Source organism: Squalius cephalus (genome assembly GCF_949319135.1).
Source record: "Squalius cephalus genome assembly, chromosome: 2".
NCBI lineage: Eukaryota > Metazoa > Chordata > Actinopteri > Cypriniformes > Leuciscidae > Squalius > Squalius cephalus.
Window position 1 is genome coordinate 46250928 of NC_137123.1, and position 20794 is coordinate 46271721.

The 20794-nt window shown below is 44.6% G+C and overlaps 2 protein-coding genes across 2 annotated transcripts in view; one reads left to right on the forward strand and one right to left on the reverse strand.

Moving 5' to 3' along the window:
- The window catches only part of gucy1b1 (guanylate cyclase 1 soluble subunit beta 1), a 102442-nt gene that overhangs the window by 5147 nt on the left and 76501 nt on the right, over positions 1–20794 (reverse strand). The window contains exon 12 of the mRNA XM_079863643.1: positions 1698–1852. Coding sequence (XP_079719769.1) covers positions 1698–1852 — 155 coding nt within the window. The remainder of the gene's footprint in view (positions 1–1697; positions 1853–20794) is intronic.
- LOC307153899 (uncharacterized protein) overlaps positions 4645–20794 on the forward strand; it is a 226227-nt gene continuing 210077 nt past the window's right edge. Inside the window, exons 1-2 of the mRNA XM_079863671.1 lie at positions 4645–11152; positions 11467–11681. Coding sequence (XP_079719797.1) covers positions 7510–8718 — 1209 coding nt within the window. The 5' untranslated portion in view covers positions 4645–7509 and the 3' untranslated portion in view covers positions 8719–11152; positions 11467–11681. The remainder of the gene's footprint in view (positions 11153–11466; positions 11682–20794) is intronic.

Sequence of the window (20794 nt, forward strand, 5' to 3'; positions counted from 1 at the left end):
CGCCGAGAACAACTTTATCTCAGCCATTCCTTCAGGAATTTGCCACTGGCTCTTATGTAGATAGTGTGAGGTATAACTCATTTTGGGTGTATGTGGTCCGTTAGTGATTGTGATTTCAACTTCAGTGACAGTTACATTATTACACCATTAGATGGCAGCAAAGACTGTCATTATGAGTGAGTCAGTCTTTTGTTTTGTCAGTCAAAGACTTTTATATTGAAAAGGACAGAAACAAGGTTGTAAACAATTTAGGGTGTTTCCACACCTAGTTTGTTTGAGCCCTCCAAACACTCTTGGAGCAGTTCAGCATGTATATAGGTGAACAAACCAAGTGATCTCAGACCCCCCTAAAAGGACCCTCGTTTGTGGTTCGATTTCTTGGTGATATGTGAAAGCGATGAGCTCCTGGTCCACTTTGCGTTTCGTTTCGTGCTACATTGCATTCTATCTTTTGCAGTTCTAGTGTATGTTCAACGCGACATACATTCACATCACATGCTAATGCAGCACAGTGGTAGAGTTACGCTCATGTGACACTGCACAGTCATGAAAGATGATAATTTGTATGCGTAAATGCATAATATAACATTGAATAACATTTCATTTGCATGCTGTTCTGAGCGCGAACATCCGGAGCGCGTGAGAACTGAACTAAGTTATCCTGTTAGCCAGCAATCCCACTTTTGAAAAATCCCCAGAAATGGCATTCCCAAACTAAAACAGATACAGTTCATGAACCCTTTGCACTAAAAGCTATTATTGTCATAATGATTTTTTTTATATATATATATATATATAAGTTTCAAAGTTTTGTAAAGTTATTAGAAATTTATTTTTATGAAATATCTTCATGAAAATAATATTGAAGTTGGCATTGTATCAATCTAGAAATGCACGGCAGCTAAAGCCACGTCTGACCATGTTATATTTAAAATCTGAAGATAAGTCTAAAACTCTGTATTTAATTAAATGTTTGTAAAGATCATGTCATTTGACTTTAATTTGATTAGACTCTAAAATGCAAACCGATGTTTATTGTCATGTTCTAAGCATTGATTTAGTCTATTGTCTCTATTGTTTTGTGGTGCAAACGAGCCCCAGTCAGTCTCAGTCTCCACTGCACATATTTACACCTCTCCGGCCTGGTTATGGCTCTAAATATTCTTTTCTTTTGTCTTCATTATAATTACTAACGACTGAATATTCACACTGTTTCAATCCCTAATTTCTTTTATCAAAGTTCTCACTTCACATTTGAAACTGTATCAAATTCCCTTCTTGAAAAAATAAACATTTCAGTAAGCATTCCTATTTAAAATTGTTCATAAAAATAACAGCTAGGTGGCAGCATCTTAGTGCTCGCTAGCATGTTAGCTTAGCACACCATCAATACACAACAATTTATGAGATGTTTTTGCTCAACATTACATCCTTATGCATCGCTTTCTGCCAGGACTTTTACGTGCTTTTCCCAAATCATGGAAGTGACCTCGACATCCGGGTTAGCAGTAGCATGAACCGTCAGGCAAGTGTTATTTAAATAAACTCCAATGCCTCGTTTTATGACGGCTGTGATTCTGCTGATAAAGAGTGATATCACACGGCTATGATATGCAGTGTGATATTGCACGTATATTATATTAAATTATATTATATTAATAACCTTATAATATATTAACCTGACATGGTTCTCTCACCTGTATGTGTATTCAGACACATTTATCCTTCCTTTCTCTCCTGTGGTCTCTGTACGACTTGTCAGGTTGACCGTGTTTCCAAACAAGCAGTAACGGGGCATTCTTTGCCCTATCACCCCTGTGACCACCTCTCCTGTGTGGATTCCAATGGTGATCTGCTCCAAAACATAACAGTTAGATGGTAAATATGTAAAGCTTGAAAATATGTAAACACATTCACACATATCACATTAATAATCATATTGTCTTCAACAATGATGACATATTTATACAGGAGAAACCATTCTTTTTTCTACAGCAAATGCATAGAACATTCCTTCTCTGATCGAGACACGCTCATGTGTACGTGCCAGAGCAGAGCTAACTGTTCAGAATAAAGTTAATGTGGGTGTATTTTTAAACACTGAAAGGAAGGATGATCTGACGGTGTCTCCCTTTGCCAGACTGTGCTTACTTTTGTGTTTGTGTCTTTGTGTGAAAGTGTCTGTCCCATCCACCTAATACAGCATTCTCTCTCATTTAGATGCAGCACATCTTCAACAGCTGCACATAACAAATCTGTATCTTCTGGTTAAACAAAAGACCCTGCCGAGACAATTATTTACTGGGGACATGTCTAACACGGTTTAGAAATTTATTATAGAGCTATTCTTAGAAACCACAAAACATACACAAGGTAAAATGTATACCCACATGAGTATGTTTTATGATTGGGGGTGTTTTATGAAGGACAGCATGGTGGGTGGGTGCTTATGTGACCCCATCAGCCAGGTACGTAAAATATGTTAGAGATTTTGTTTAATTTATGCTATGAAGCAGCACATTAAACAAGTCTAAACATTCAGGATTTATTTATTCATTAAATTACATATACAGTGACCAGTACATACTTGTGTATGTGCAGTGTGCATTGGAAGTATTACTTAATTTGCAAAAAAAATATTTCTGTGATTAATATTTGCTGTGTAAAGCATTAAAAAAAAATTACTGCAGCATCTGCTTTTTTAGATTCTCAAAGTACTTTTGCTAATGTATTTTCCATAAACATTGCCAAACACACTATAAAAGGCACAGCTAAATCTGAAATTTTTAATAATGGGTTTATGTGAATCCTGTTTTAAGTTCAATTAAATTAAAGGTTTTTAAAATATTTTTTATGTTCTGTAAGTGATAAAGGGGTCTTTTTTTTATTAATATGTTCCTCGAGGTTCACTTATTATGTTAATATAGTTCCCTTTTCAAATTGGAACTTCGATGCTGCATCATGGAGTTGACACTATGGGAAACACCATCAGCGTGACTGGTGTCTGAAGCACTTGTATCAAACACTCATTGGCTGACGGCAGTCCATGACGTCACCAGCGGAGCACCTGTATAAAAGGGTACCTGCAAAACACGTCATCAGCTTTTTTGTCTTCAGGAGCCATTTGTTTGCGAGCGTGTGGAGAACAATGGAGAGCAGCGGCAAAACTTTCATACAGTGTGTTCCCCGTGTAAGCATAATCTTAAACTTGAGGACTCATATGAGCTCTGTGTGATCTGCCTCAGAGCGGCGCATGCACATTCAGCTCTCGAGGTGATGCACTGTGATAAGTTTATGGTAAGAAAGCTCCACTCACGCTTGTCTCTTATTTCTAGGGAAGAAGGAAAAGCACCTTCGCCTTGCAGATCGGGCCCTGTGGCTACTTAAGCAGCACGGCGGCTCTGTTGGTGGGGATCCCAGGTTGAACTGCCAGAGGTGTTTGGGAAAGGAGTGTTGATTTCCAAGTCTCAAGCCAATTCAAGTGATCTTTGGATTTAGAAGACTGCTCTGTGTTTTCTTCTGATCCACACTGACAGGTTAAGTTTTGTGAGAAAAGGGAAGTTGCTAGTGGGTCAGGGTAGCGGTGCCCTGCACACCATGGCGGTGTTGCAGACATACCAACCTGATCTGCTGAGAGACTTGGACAAAGGGCAGGGATCATCTTCTGATGCTTCTACTGCGGCGCACCACAGATCTGGCTCTCCGGGCCACCAAACAAACAGCCACGGCCATCGGTTGTTCTATGGCAGCGATAGTGGTTATTTAGAAACACCTGTGGCTAAACCTGTTGAGGGTCAAGGAGAAAAAAAATCTTTCCTCCTTGGAAAGATTCTAGCCATTTTTTGGAGCTTGATCGGATACTCCGATCGCACCCTCTGGACTCTTCAGCACCTCCGTTGAGACGGTGGTGGAGAGGTTTAGAGAGGCCAAGGTGCAGCCCGCTGCCTTCAGGAGGTATATCCCTTGGAGGTTCAAGTCTACCTTTAACCCTCTGCTTCTTTCAAACCTTCTGAGCAGTCTCCAGAATGTTCCAGAAGACAGGATCAGAGGAGTATGGGGCAGAAGCAGCATATTGCAAAAGGAGGAGGCAAAACCTCAGGGAGTTGATTACTAGGAATCATTCAGAAAAGAACAACTGAATAGTTATAACATTGCCCCTCCTCCCTCCGAGGAGGGTTTCTGGGACACAAGAGGTTGTTAAAGCACAGACATCAGGCTCTGTCTTGGACTGATGATGGTGTGTTTTACTAATTAAAAACAACTCATGATCTGATATGGTCCATAGGCTGTCTTTGAGGTTAGCACTGTTGAGGTAACTGCTAGACAAAGACGGTCGCAGTGAGATGATGCAAACTCTTTTTAATTTCAGTTGCTTTTATCATGTTACTGGAATTTTCTGTCACATACTATGGTCTGGAGCTAAAAGAAAAAAGATGAAGCGCTAGCTATAACAGGTCTTAGGTAGAGTGCCTTTACTCTAGGCAGGGTTAACCCCCTGAGGTCGGCTATCGCGCCGGCGCGATAGGCTCGTTTTTTTTCGTATGAGTGCAAAAAAAAAATAAAAAAAAAATATTAATTTTTATCTTATATGCTTGTGTTATACATCAATCGATCCTGTTTAGTGTGTATTTTTTTTTTGTGTATGCTCATAATAAAAACAAAGTGTTGTGCTTTTCGCCAAATAAAGAAAAATAAACATGATGCGAGTTCTGCCTACTCTCCGTCAGTGAAGTCAATTCTGAAACGCGTCCGAAAATGAACTGTAACTCAGCGAATACTCAGTCAAACAGGCATACAGTCACACAGGCATGAAGCTTGAATTATCTTCTTTCAAATGAAGTAATTTTTATAAAAAACAAATATTCACAGTTTATATAATATGTATGTAAAGAGAGAGATGTCAGTCATTCTCATCTCAGCTAATTAAGTTTTAATGTGACTCCGCCTACGGAGACCGCGCTATTCAAACGCAAATGTGAGGCGATCCATACAACCTGTGAAACGCCCACATCCGCTGGATAAGGCCGGTGAAACACTGGATGCGTGGCGTAAGCGTCTCAGCTGCGTGGCGTGTCCGTTTTTATTTCGGCTCCCATCCATGTTAACAGTTTAGAGTTTGCATACTGCCTGTGTGAGACGCGCGTCTCAGGCGCGGCACGAGCCGCGTGGAAAACGCGTGCATTCTAGAAATAGAACCGACGCCTATTTTTCACGCGACACGCAAGCGTCTTGGAAGCGTTTCCATGCAAAATTGAATAGGAAAATCTGTTTATTTGTCATTTTGACACGAATACATATTAATAAATGTCCTTTTGATGTTTAAAAGTGTCTAGGTTTTGACATAAATGCAAATATAAATGTAATTTTACAAAATATGATCGATTTTCAAATACTGCTGTATTGAATGAACAGCTTTTAGCAAACTCTATTGCTATACTGAGATGAGGAATAGGCTATATACTGTATGTGTTTTGTCAAAAATAAAGTCATCAACTAACTAATGAATCCTTTACTTTGAAATACGTATGATAAAATGTATACTTTAGTTTTGAAAGACGTTGACTAGTTTTGAAAAGATTATAAAGTATGTATGTGCATGCATATATATATGTGTGTGTGTATGAAGAGTTCAGATGCAAAAGCCTCTAAATGCCATCTGAAATTTTCTCCTAGAATGATCATTTTTATGAAGCTTGTATATTTAAGTTAGCTATAGGTGACACGTCACCTGAATGAATGGCTCATTAAGTATGCAGGGACGTAGTCTCACCAGGTGTGAACTACTACATATGCATGATGCTGTTGGAGCGTTTACGCCCCATCCGCATATTGGCTTTCCAAACTAAAAGTGTTTCACAAAACTAAAATCAATGTATCGTTTTTTTTTGTGGATGATTAGGCAGGATGATTTTCATATCATTTTGAAGAAAAAACACTAGGCGATGAAATCCATTAGTCAAAAGTCTTATTGCCACATATTTAGTATGTGTTTTGTGGCCTTATTTCAGAAACTTTAGTTTTTAGTTTTTTCAATAACCACGCATAAACATTATTCTCTCAAAAATGCAGACATGTACATTCTTGTTGCTCACATATTATGGTAGCCCTGTTTGTGCTAAATAGTGTGTAATTTTTTTTTGCCATTAAAATATGTTTATAAGCAACTGAAAAAAGCACAAATGTCAGGGCATGTCAGAACATCTCAAGGACCCCAAAAACACCCCAGACCCCAGAGGGTTAAGCTGCAATTTAAAATACAAATGTATTTGCCTGTGTGATGTCACAGATCCCACAATATCAAAATGAGCCATTTTTGGAGCTTGACAAAATAAATTCTTTGTTTTTTTAATGAGCAGGATGTTTTAAGCTAAACTTGCAGGATGTTTTAAAGGTACAAAGACCTCTTATACATGTATGCCAAAAGATCAAGGCAAATTTGTTTTCTCATGTCATGACCCCTTTAATAAAAGATAAAAATAAAAAAATCAGATAATTTGAAGTTTAAACCTTTATTTTAATTATACTGTAATGTTGGATGAATGAATGAATGAATGAATGAGGCATTTATAAAGCGCTTTCATATGTACTACTACTGTACACCCCAAGCGCTTTACAATCATATCAGGGGATCTCTCCTCAAACCACCACCAGTGTAACGGTCACCAGCTGGAGTGCCCTTGAGAGCCACCAGAGGGCACTCCACACCAGACTCTAATGTTCACTCACAGACTACATCTCCCATCATTCTCTGCCTGGACTCATCAGCACTCATTATCACATTCACCTGTATCTCATCTTCTTGTTTAGTTCACCCCATATAAGCCTGGTTCACCCAATCACTCACTGCGAAGTTTTGTATGTTGTTGCACTGCATTTCCGAGCATTTTCCCTGGTTTCATGTCTCTTGGTTTTTGGATTTCTTGCCTGTTCCCTGGATTACTCTTTTGCCTCTGACCCCTGCCTGTTTTGTTTGTTTGTTTATTTGTTTGTTTGGACTGCCTTCCTGTGTTTGACCCCTGCTTGTGCTGATTACGATTCTGGATTACTCTTCAAATAAAGCTGCAATTGGATCTCAACCTTTGTGTCTCGGAGCAGTTCTTGACAGAAAACTTTGCCACACCGAGATCCAGCAGCCATGCCAACCATGTGTCCAGGCGTCCAAAATCATGCTTCTCTGTCAGGAGAATCGATCAATCAAAGACTACGTCGCAGATTTTATTGAACTGGCACATCTCACGCTAATGAGCACCGAGTGCTTAATGATCTTTTTCCGCGGAGGATTATCTGAACCGCTACGGTTATTGATGCCCGACCATGAGCCTCATGGGACATTAGAACAATATATAGATCTGTCCCTGTTGTTGAGCGGTTCATCGTTTATTGTGGGCGTGGAGGAGAAGGAGCTCCGTGAACCAGCAGTATCCCCTCATCCTGATCTTCACGTCATGCCTGCCCAGCCTGAGAATCTTCATGTCACACCAACCATAAAGCCTGCCACCGGATCGGTCTATGGGCGTCCAGGACTTGACAGGCCAACGTGACAGATCCACCGCTGATGTCAGCAAGAGGGCCGTCCGAACAGAGTCTCGTTCCGCCGAGACCACCGTCCCAGGGTCTCGTCTTGCCGCGACCACCGTTCCAGGGCCATATCCTAAGATGGCCACCGTTCCTGAATCTCTTCACGTCAGCCCTGCCAAGCCAGAGCTTCACGTCAGTCCTGCCGATCCAGAGACTGTTCACGTCACGTCTGCCGATCCAGAGACTGTTCACGTCACGTCTGCCGATCCAGAGACTGTTCACGTCACGTCTGCCGATCCAGAGACTGTTCACGTCACGCCCGCCGAGCCAGTGTCTCCGGACAAGATGGCCGCCGCCGAGCCAGTGTCTCCGGACAAGATGGCCGCAGCCGCCACCGAACCAGTGTCTCAGGACAAGATGGTCTCCGCCGAACCAGTGTCTCCGGACAAGATGGCCGCCGCCGAACCAGTGTCTCAGGACAAGATGGTCTCCGCCGAGCCAGTGTCTCAGGACAAGATGGTCTCCGCCGAGCCAGTGTCTCCGGACAAGATGGTCTCCGCCGAACCAGTGTCTCCGGACAAGATGGCCGCCGCCGAACCAGTGTCTCAGGACAAGATGGTCTCCGCCGAGCCAGTGTCTCAGGACAAGATGGTCTCCGCCGAGCCAGTGTCTCCGGACAAGATGGCCGCCGCCGAGCCAGTGTCTCAGGACAAGATGGTCTCCGCCGAGCCAGTGTTTCAGGACAAGATGGTCTCCGCCAAGCCAGTGTCTCCGGACAAGATGGCCGCCGCCGAACCAGTGTCTCCGGACAAGATGGTCTCCGCCGAGCCAGTGTCTCCGGACAAGATGGCTGCCGCCGAGCCAGTGTCTCAGGACAAGATGGTCTCCGCTGAGCCAGTGTTTCAGGACAAGATGGTCTCCGCCAAGCCAGTGTCTCCGGACAAGATGGCCGCCGCCGAACCAGTGTCTCAGGACAAGATGGTCTCCGCCGAGCCAGTGTCTCCGGACAAGATGGCTGCCGCCGAGCCAGTGTCTCAGGACAAGATGGTCTCCGCCAAGCCAGTGTCTCAGGACAAGATGGTCGCCACCGAGCCAGTGTCTCAGGACAGGATGGTCTCCGCCGAGCCAGTGTCTTCAGAAAAGATGGCCGCCGCTGAGCCGCTGGATTACTCTTTTGCCTCTGACCCCTGCCTGTTTTGATTGTTTGTTTGTTTGTTTGTTTGTTTATTTGTTTGTTTGGACTGCCTTCCTGTGTTTGACCCCTGCTTGGGCTGATTACGATTCTGGATTATGCTTCAAATAAAGATGCAATTGGATCTCAACCTTTGTGTCTTGGAGCAGTTTGTGACAACCAGTGTGCAGCATCCACTTGGATGACAATTAATATTCATTTCATGCCAATAAATTCATAGTACTTAGCAGAGATGGGGGACTCGAGTCACATGACTCCAGTCGCAAATTTAAGGACTTGAGACTTGCTTGACTAAATTAAGAAAATGACTTGACTTGACTTTGACTTGAGATCCAATGACTTAACTTGAACTGTATGACTCGAGAATGACTTTATATAAATGTTTATATAAATATATAAAACAAAAACATCTCCCAGCATTGTTTCTTTTTGGATATAAACACTAGAAATTTACCATATTCATACAAGAAGATTTGCTGTATGCATAATAACTGGCAAGGGATATCGGACACGACCATCACAACCTCGAACTTTCACCACGTCTAAAAGTAAGCTATGGCTTGTTTAACCTGTTTGTTATAGTTAAAGTGTAAATTGCAGGTTACATTTTTCACAAAGATAATGCAATGTGCTTATTAAACATAAAGATAAGAACCGCCCACCATTGTTTTGTATGTTTTTTGTGTATGGCAAAATGCTGAATATAATATGAAAAGTTGGTACTTTTTACAGTGGTTTTAAGCACTCCCTCTCCTTTCCACTAGGCTGGGCGTGACGTCATAAGAGGGACTCCAAGCCTAGAGTTACCGACCAGTTAGTCTAATGGCAAGTAGGCTAGCAGTTATATTGGAGACCTAGCTAGCAAAAATGGTTAACTATTGTGTTTGTGCGGGATGTACGAATACATCAAAATTCACCTCCATGGCGTTCAGAGTTTGGTTGCTCAGCACTCGGTGGTTTTTGTTCATCTTTCGCTAACTGGACCCAGCCGCAGAAACACACTTGCCTTACCGCGGGCTGCGCTCATCCGCGGGCTGCGCTCATCCGCCTTGAGCTCGGCCCGTCCTGTGACAGCCTGTTGGCCTGGCCTGTTTCCTTGTGTCTGGTTTGTTCTGTGTTGCAGGGGGCGTGGCAATAGCTTGTCAGTGAGATTGGGGAAACCTGGGCCCAGGTGTTTCACGCCTTCATAAACCTACCACTCTCCTTGTTCCAGGGGAGCCCTTCTCTCCCGTGCATTAATTGTTTTGCTCATGCAGCACGCAACAGCATACATTCCATTCATCCAAACATGCACCTCATTCTACTGACCTTACTGATTTTCACACTTCATGGTTGTATTATGTTACGTTAGTTGTTGTATTGTTGTTTTTGTTTAGTTAATAAATTTCATTTTTGTGGTTTAAAACTGCGTCCTTCTGTTTTTGTCATGGCTTTAGAGCCAGGTCATGACAGTCCAAAACGGCTTTTCTCGGCTTAATCCAGTTAAAGGCGCGTATCTCTCGATATCTTTTCATCTTGCGTTTTAGCACTGACAATATCGCGTTCTGTCAGCAGATGCCAGCAAAGCGCCATTGTGCCTGTGCAGTGTGTGCATCGCTACAGCTCTGATTAGGACTACTGACACCATGTAAGTAAATAATGTCTTCAGTCGTTGTCCCTCCTTGCTATTCTACATGACGGCAAGATTTTGAAAAGACTTTGGATTGTTCCCTAATGTTATCAGTCTCCCAGTCGTTCTACATAGTCAAGCCACAAACAGTAGCAATCTAGCAGAGTATGGGTTGCTACTCCCTCTTATGACATCATCACCCAGTTACTGTAAAAAAACATGCTAGCTTTGAAGAAACCCCAATAAATGTTATTTTAACGCATTTTAAGACAGAAATGTTTAAATATATACATATTGAACACTTTAATTTAGACATTAATTGGTTGTGGTGGTTAACCTGCAATTTACACTTTAATTTGACTAACGAGACAATAGTGGTCAAAACAGCATGCCTCTTTATAAAAAAATATGTTTTCAAATGTAGCTTAAGGCTGTCAATAAATTCAAATGATAATTAATGACGGCATATGTTTTGTATAATGTGCATAAATTCACAAAAACCTTTGCCACAGTTTCTTTCAAATCATGATTTAAAGCCATATATGTCACTCTTTCCAATGACGAAAAACAACATAGAAAACTGTTAATGATGTTTTGTTGTGTTTTATGTTTCTCTTGAAGCAGGGTCAGATGTTATCAGGGGGTTGGGGGGCAAAATGCCAGCAGAATAAATATGCACCCAAAATTCAAGATGTGGTGTAAAAAATGGCCCTAGTATGAGTTATTTTTATATTTATAACATATGATATTAAAAAATATTTCCAGAATATTGGCGCGATTGCAAATGTGATAATGATTTTATACAACAGTTCAGTAAACAAAGAGTGAATATTGTGATGTGACATTTTAGACTTAATATTGTAAATATTCTCTGTTTTTGCTCTATTTCTCCAATGACAATAGTTCCAAACAAGCCACAGAAAAATAGTTATGCGTATCTGAACAAATCCGGGGGTTTTGCGATTCAGTGACCTAGTTGCTTAGTTCCAGAATGAATCTGCCGTTTTGAACGAATCAGTTGAATGAATGCTTCTATGACTCATACATTTGGCGCCATCTATTGTCGGTTTTAATTTCATAAAAAAAAAAAAAAAATTATTTTTAGATTCATTTAGATTCTTAGATTCATAGATTCATAGATTCATAGATTCATAGGGGTGGTGTGGCGCAATGGATAAGACACATGCCTTTGGTGTGAGAGACCCGGGTTCGAATCCACTGTGAGACACCAATGTGTCCCTGAGCAAGACACTTAACCCCTAGTTGCTCCAGAGGCGTGCGACCTCTGACATATATAGCAATTGTAAGTCGCTTTGGATAAAAGCGTCAGCTAAATGAATAAATGTAAATGTAATGTAAAATGTAATTTATTATTTGTTAGCATCTCATATTTTCTATATTAAAATTATTATATTTAAATCATTAATCTCATAACATTATTTATGGTGTTGTAATTGCAGTGTAAATGCATGGTTAGAAAAAAAATGGTTAGAACATAGTTAGAGAAAAATGCCCCTGGAAATCAATTTAAGAGGTCAAATATTGGCTCTTAATGGGAAAGTTAATGTCTGCCGGTGATATTCCATAAAAATATATATGTATGCAAAGTTAAACATATGACATTTACTATAAAACCAATATAATTAAATCATCACACTTGTGAATTTACCTTCAAATGTTTTATCTCCAACATTTTTTGTATAATTTTTATTATTATAATAATAATTCCAAATTTTGATAATCATAAATACATGCTATAATAAATTATATGAATATTATTAATATTACAAATATCAAATATTTCAAATACTGTCTTTATGTTAATTCCAAATTAATTTGGAGATTCACTGTGAAAATATATTCCAATTTTTTGTCTAAAATTTGTCCAAAAAGTGTAATTTTTCACGAATAATTACAGAAATCTGTGTGATAAATTTTTGTAACTGATCAACAGTTATAGAATGTGGATCTTGTGATCTGCATATGGCTACCATTTCTTTCATTTGCAATTATGTGTTGTTTCTTCCTGCGTACTGAAACAGCGAATGCAATACGTTATATCTGAGTTTAATTACCCCTTACCAGTTATTAGAAAACTTAAGAAAGTTTGTTGTGTACATAAAGTATTATACATCCCTCTAGTCGTGACAGAGCCTAGCACAGCTAACATAGGCATTCGCATAGAATGATAATGTTCTCTAATGCAGCACTGGGCATGGCCCCAGCACACTGCTCCCACTTCTCTATCGCTCATCCATGATCCCCTATCCATTACAGTGAAATGACGAAATAGAATGCGACCCACAATAACTCGTATGCATTTATAAAAAAATCGCCTCGGTTACGACTGTAACCTCGGTTCCCTGAAGAGGGAACGAGCGTTGCGTCGAGAATGACGCTATGGGGAACGCTTTGCGTGATGACGTCTTGAAGCACATGTAAAATCAGTCCAATGGTGTGGCGGAACGTCAGAGGCGGGTGACGTCACGTACCAGGAAACTATAAAAGCCGGCCCGAAACAGAAAACGAAAGCTTCGTAAAAGTCTGAAGTCGAGCTAACAGGCATGAAGGAGATATGGCAAGGCGACGCAACGCTCGTTCCCTCTTCAGGGAACCGAGGTTACAGTCGTAACCGAGGAGTTCCCTTTCAAGGGAACTCCCGTTGCGTCGAGAATGACGCTATGGGGAACGTCTATACCAACGCCTCCATAGCTACGAATGTCTGTCCTGTGTGTAATCTGGAGAGCAGCACTAGGAAGACAAAACATGAGACCCTGGAGCAGAGTCTAGATCCAGAGAGTAAAACCTGACGAAAGTGTGCGGTGAGGACCAGCCTGCCGCATCACAGACGTCCTGTAATGAAACTCCTGAAATAAGGGCCTTAGAGGCCGCCATACTCCTCGTCGAGTGCGACCGGACAGCCAAAGGAGAAGGCTGCCCAGCCGCCTCATAGGCAAGTGAGATAGCCTCGACCACCCACTTGCTCATCCTTTGCTTAGACACTGGACCTCCTTTGTTAGGGGACCCAAAGCACACAAATAATTGATCACTTTTACGCCACAGGGCAGCTCTGTGGACATAAGCGTCTAACGCCCTCACAGGGCAAAGCAAATTATTAGCCTCCTGGTCAGCATTTTGAAAGGGAGGAGGACAGAAGGCCTGCAGAACAATAGGTCTGACCACATTAGTGGGGACCTTGGGGATATAACCCGGTCTCGGGTGAAGAAAAGCTTTAACCATACCCGGAGCAAACTCTAAGCATGACGGAGCAACCGACAATGCTTGAAGATCCCCTATTCTCTTGAGAGAAGAAATAGCCAGAAGGAAAAGAGCTTTCAGAGTTAGAAACTTCTCAGGAACCTCCTCAATGGGCTCAAAGGGGGCCAGGGACAAGCCTTGTAATGCAATGGACAAGTCCCAAGGTGGCACCCTAGAGCGAACTGCAGGCCTCAGCCTCCAAGTGCCACGAAGGAAACGAGATACCAGAGGGTCCTTCCCCACAGACATTCCACCCAAAGGAATGTGGTAAGCACCTATGGCCGCCACATAAACCTTTAAAGTGGACGGGGTCAGACCTGCCGTGAACCGGTCTTGCAGGAACTCCAGCACTGTACCAATTGGGCAGTTAACTGGGTCCAACCGACGGTCACTACACCAAGAAGTGAAGACTCTCCACTTCAGGGCATAAAGTTTCCTCGTGGAGGGAGCTCTGGACTGTAGAATGGTCTCCACAACCTCAGTTGAGAGACCTGACTCTATGAGCTGGGCCCCCTCAGAGGCCAAGCCCACAGGTTCCACAGTTCTGGGCGGGGGTGAAATATTGAGCCCCCTGCTTGGGACAGAAGGTCTCTCCTGACGGGTAACTCCAGAGGATGCCCGTCGAGGAGGGACACCAGATCGGGAAACCATACTCTGCCCGGCCAGCGCGGGGCTATAAGAAGCAGGCAAACCCGGTCCCTGCGAACTCTCTCCAGAACTCCCGGGAGCAGAGCCACTGGGGGAAAGGCGTACAGACGTAGCCTCGGCCACGTCTGAACCATAGCATCCAGTCCCAGAGGAGCTGGATGCGTGAGGGAGAACCAAAGTGGACAGTGAGACGTCTCTCGAGACGCAAACAGATCCACTTGTGCTTGGCCGAACTCCCTCCATATCAGCTCCACCACCTCGGGGTGGAGCCTCCATTCCCCGGGCCTCGGCCCCTGCCTCGACAGAGTGTCTGCTCCTATATTCTGGACCCCGGGGATGTAAGCTGCCCTGAGTGACAGTAACTTCCCCTGGGACCACAAGAGGATATGGCGTGCCAAGTTGGATAACGGGCGCGAGCGCAAACCCCCTTGGTGGTTGATATAGGCGACTACCGACGTGTTGTCCGTATGTACTAGCACATGGTGTCCCCTGAGATCTGTGATAAAGCTCCTCAGAGCCCGGAAGACAGCTAACATCTCTAGGCGATTGATATGCCAGGAACGATGATGGTCTTCCCACAGACCTTGAGATGAGCGACCCTCCAGGATCGCTCCCCAACCCGTGAGGGAAGCATCCGTCGTTAGCAGTTTGCGACGACAAGGAGCTCCCAACACTGGGCCCTGGGACAGGAACCAAGGTTTCTTCCACATAACCAGGGCACGTAAGCATCGCCGCGTGACCCTGATTGTGCGAAATGGGTTGCCCCTCGGGGAAAACCCCCTGGTCCTGAGCCACCACTGCAGGGGCCTCATGTGCAGCAGTCCGAAAGGTATCACGTTGGAAGCTGCTGCCATGAGACCCAACAGTCTCTGGAACTGTTTGACAGTGAGTAGCTGGCCTAGCTTTACACTTTTCACAGCTGCAAGGATGGACTCTATACGTGGCGGTGACAGGCGCGCCTGCATCGACACTGAATCCCAAACCACGCCTAAGAAAGTGGTCCTCTGGAGTGGAGAAAGCACACTCTTCTTGGCGTTCAGCCGTAACCCCAACTCTTTCATATGGGCGAGAACAACATCTCGATGTTGAACCGCCATCTGATGCGACTGAGCTAAAATCAACCAATCGTCGATGTAGTTCATGATGCGAATACCCTGGAGGCGCAGGGGCGCCAGAGCTGCATCCACGCATTTGGTGAAAGTGCGGAGTGATAAAGCCAGGCCGAATGGAAGAACTCGATATTGGTATGCTTTGCCCCCGAAAGCAAACCTCAGGAACTTCCAATGACACGGACGGATGGAAATATGGAAATATGCGTCCTTGAGGTCTATCGTGACAAACCAGTCCTCGGACCTGATCTGTGGCACGATCTGTCTCAATGTTAACATTTTGAACTTGAGCTGCATGACTGACTCGTTCAGAACTCGAAGATCTAAAATGGGACGCAATCCCCCGTCCTTTTTCGGAACTATGAAATACCGGCTGTAAAACCCGGTTTCCCTGTTGGAGGGAGGTACATATTCTATGGCCCCTTTCTCTAACAGAGTGTTTACTTCCTGTTCCATAACCAGAACCTGCTCGGGGCCCACCACTGTGGGCAGGACCCCCATAAACCGAGGTGGGCGTTTTTTTAATTGAATCTGATACCCTTTTCCCACGGTCTGCAGGACCCAACGAGAAACATTTGACAGTAGCTTCCACGCTGTCAAAGATTCTACTAGAGGTACCAGCCTCTCGAGACTGGTTTCTGGATTTTGTTGTTGTTGAGTAGTCAATTCGTCGCCCTGTAACGGCGCACCGGCAGGGAACGACCGAACAGACTGCTCTAACACCCTCCTCAGAGGGGGCGGGCATCCCGAGGCCACTACGTTTCCGGGTGGTCCTTGAGATATGTGCTCGCCGGAGACCGCTGCGCCCTGTAACACCGGAGGCGGCAGGGTTGGCAGAACGGTCCCCTGAGGGTACCGAAGAGAGACGGGCACCGTAAAAAGAGGTGTTAACCGCTCTGCTTCGGGGGGGACTACCCTCATTTGTCCTGAGCCCTCGGACGTCAGGACTTTTTCCCAGCAGCCTTCTTGGCAGTAATGACGGTCCGCAGATCCGTCCTACCCCTCGAAGACTGCTGGGTTTGAGCGCGCCCTCCGTGTCCCCGTGATTTTTGTGGGGGAGCACAGGAGGACACACTCTGTTTTTGAGTGGCACGATGTTCAGCGCTCTTTTTAGAGGAGTGAGGCTGCTCCCGCTCAGCAGCCTCAAAGAATGAACGGCGGGGGAGAAGTTTTTGAAGCGCAACTGCCTGTTTAGAAGCTTCTTGTGATTTAGCAACCGCACTGTTAACAGCATCACCAAACAGACCAACAGTGGAGACCGGAGCATCTAAGAGAACATGCTTTTCTTTATCTTTTATGTCACTCAGATTGAGCCACAGATGCCTCTCAGTGGCCACCATGGCTGCCATAGAATGCCCGATTGATTTAGCGGTCTCCTTGGTGGCCCTGAGAGACAGATCTGTGGCTCTGCGTAGTTCAGCCACCGTGTCCGGACCAATTCCCCCGCCCTCCTCTAAATCCCCCAATAATTCAGCTTGATAAGCCTGCATGATGGACATCGTATGCAGACACGCTGCGGCTTGACCAGCGGCTGCATATGATTTATGAACCAGTGATGAAGTAAACTTTACTGGTTTAGAGGGAAGTGAGGGAGCCTTCAAGGAAGATGCCGTTGCTGGAGAGAGATAGCTCGCAAGCGTCTCTTCCACCTTCGGCATCTCCCCATAACCATACTCTTTATAATTATGAATGGAAGAGTAGTGTGATGTCTGTGGTGTGTACACTCTGTATGACATAGGTTTCCCCCACGATCTCGACACCTCGGTGTGGAGATCGGGGAAAAACGGAAGGCTTCTGCGCTGAGGCTGTGCACGAGATGGCAGGAAGCGTTCGTCGAGCTTACTTTTAGAACGAACGTCCTGCCTATCCTCTGGCCACTCAATAGAAAGTCTGTCAACTGCTCTAGTGATTACATCGAGCAGTTCCTCAAACGCGTGAGACTGAGGTGGCGAATCCTCAGACTCAGCTTCAACACTCACAACATCCAACTCCTCAGAGCTGGATAGTTGCAGTACTGGTGCCTCCATCGGGGGGGAAGAAACCGCAACGCGTGCTTCCACACCCTGATGAGAGGCACTGGATCTGTCAGAAAGAGGCTGAGATAAGGCAGAGCCCATCTCAACATCCACTGACAGATCCATTTGCGAACCCCAGGTCTGAGATCGCCGCCGAGCCAAACGAGCCAAACGGGATCGGAGCGTACGCAATGGAAGCGCACAGCAATGCACACAGTCACCACCCTCGAGTGCTGACTGGGGATGCTCCTCTCCCAAACAAACAACACAAAGAGTGTGTGTGTCACCTCCCGTTAAATAACGCGGGCAGGGATGGACACACACTCTATACTGCTGCTTGCTCGCCATATCTGAATAAATATATATATATATAGACAGACAACACCAAATAACAAGGACAGATTTCAACACAGAGCGCAACTGAAGACTCAGAAAGCTTTCGTTTTCTGTTTCGGGCCGGCTTTTATAGTTTCCTGGTACGTGACGTCACCCGCCTCTGACGTTCCGCCACACCATTGGACTGATTTTACATGTGCTTCAAGACGTCATCACGCAAAGCGTTCCCCATAGCGTCATTCTCGACGCAACGGGAGTTCCCTGAAAGGGAACCAGTAGAACTATTTAAAAAAAAAAAAAAAACATTCATATTTTTTGGCCACATCTCTGGACATCTCATATTCTGCTATGCACGAATAGGCCAATTAAAATAGTTCCAAACGTAGCCAAGGCAATATTGACTGTTGGTGTTTCAGTTGAGTGAATGATTCACTGACTCATTCATAATAAATCTGTCACCACTTACTGCCATAACAATGTACAATATCCATCAGAAAGAGACAATGAAAAATACACTGACAATCTGTAGGAACACAGCTCGGCCAAATTTGAGAACCAGAACTAATTGTAACCAGTGGTGGTTGTAGTAAGCGCACAACGAATGGGAATATCCAAGAGAACACTCTTTAATCACACATCTCAGGAGAAACAGGAAATATATAGACAACCACGCAAACTGAATTGTCATTGAACAATGAATTGGGGAAACTAAAAGGCACAAATACACAGGGAGTAATGTGGTAACTAACTGAACAACAGGTGAACGTAATCAGTAACTAAGAGAACTAAAGCCTTGTTTATACTTTCGCCTGACTCCGCAGTGCGAGTCTCCGCAGCCCGCGCGCGCACCTCCCCAAACGGACGAGGCGTTTATACTTGACGCGCTCGCTATTGTACTATTCTTTGAAACGACAGGGGGTGACTCGAGTAATTGTGGCAGTGGCTCAGTGGTTCATGTAGATTGTCTACAAACCGAAAGGTTGGTGGTTCAATCCCCGGTTCCACCTGACCAAGTGTCGAGGTGTCCATGAGCAAGACACCTAACCCCAGCTGCTCCCGACGAGCTGGATGGCGCCTTGCATGGCTGACACCGCCGTCGGTGTATGAATGAGAGAGTGAATGGGTGAATGTGAGGCTATGTAAAGCGCTTTGGTGGCCATAGGTCTGTGAAAGCGCTATATAAATGCAGTCCATTTACCATTTACCATTGTCCCCTAAACCATCAGGAATCAGCGGTGAGAAGAAGAAAGCTATACACACGTGACAATGTTTATTTTAGTACACCACCACCAATACCACACTTCAAAAAGAATCGTGTAAAACCCAGTAAACCCTGAGATTATTACTCGTGACAATAAAACAAAATATATGGATATGAGAATGTGTATACAACATAACTAAATTAACGATCTCTTACATATTTTCTAATTTCACTAAACATTTCATTAAGTTTCGTGAACATTTTTATTAAACATGGACCTTTATGTTCATTAAAAATACTTTTTATGCTATTGTATGCTCATTTTTTAAATGTAAGCAACTCATTTAGACGTGCAAACTGGGTGCCGGTGTGGTGAGAAGTTCGAGCTCGGCCAGATTCGGCTCGAAGTCGTTCATCTTCGGATGCGGCGCCGCGTGCGTTGTTACAAAAAATGTCACGTACACCGCCAGGTGAAATTGGGTCTTGCGAACCAACGCGCACGACCGCCCACACCGCAATGACGTCATTTTTGCCGCGCGCACCTTCACGCTCGTGCGGACGCGTCGAGTATAAACCAGGCTTAAGTAGCAAACAGAACTCAGGCAAAGCAGAACAAGAAACAGAATGAAAATGAAGCACAAATAAAACTAAAAGGATTAGAACATAATCCTGAAATGTCTCAGGTTACGACTGTAACCCTAGTTCCCTGAGAAGGGAACGAGACGATGCGTCGATGACGCTTTGGGAACACTCCTGCGTGATTGCATCTGAAGCACTTGTGTCAACTAGTCCAATGGCGAGAGTGGGCATCACGGGCAGGTGACATCACGACCAGGAAAGGATAAAGCACATCCGGAATAGAACCGCGCTAGCTTCGAAAAGGGCCGAAGCAAGTCGATCACAGGGATGTAGGAAGTATGGAAAAGTGACGCATCGTCTCGTTCCCTTCTCAGGGAACTAGGGTTACAGTCGTAACCTGAGACGTTCCCTTTCGAGGGAACTCGCGATGCGTCAATGACACTTTGGGAACGAGAATACCAAAACACCATACAAACCAGAGCCTGTCAGTGTGAATACTGCACAACTAAGACAAGAGCACCTAAGAACCTGGGGACGCGCCCAGGTCGAAGTTGTAAAACCTTAACGAATGTGAGCGGAGAGGACCAGCCTGTCGCATACCACATCCTACAGGGATATATACATATATAATAAGGCTTCTAAGCCGCCATATTCCTTTCCTGGTCTAAAATCACCACAGAGGAAACGAGCAAAGGTGTCCCCCCCTTCAGGGAAATACCACCAAAAGGGACATGGTAGGCACTAAGGCCGCCACATACCCCTTCAGTGTGGAAGGGGATAACCCTGCAGAAAAACAAACCCGCAGTAACTCCAGCACTGTACCAATCAGGCAGTAAACTGGGCCCCACCGTCCGAGATCCGCAATATGAAGTGAAAACCCATCACTTAATACATTCAGTTTCCTCGTGGAGGGAGCTCTGGAGTGAAGTATGGTCTCCACAACCTCAGTTGAGAGACCAAAGTCAATGAGTTGGGCCGCCTCAGAGGCCAAACCCACAGGTTCCAAATCTCTGGGCTGGGGTGAAGGGTCACCCCTTCCACTTGAGATCGAAGGTCCCTCCTGACTGGAATCTCCAAGGGAGAGCCGTCGAGGTGAGACACCAGGTCCGAGAACCAGTCAGTTCGGCCAGTACGGTTTTACTAGTAGTATAATTATTCTGTCACGGCGAACCTTCTCCAGAACTCCTGGGAGCAGAGTATTCGGGGAAAGACGTACAGACGTAGCCTCGGCCATGTCAATACCACAACGTCCAGCCCCAAGGGAGCTGGGTGTATGAGGGAGAACCAAAGTGGACCGTGCGTCGTATCCTGAGACGCGAAGAGATCCAC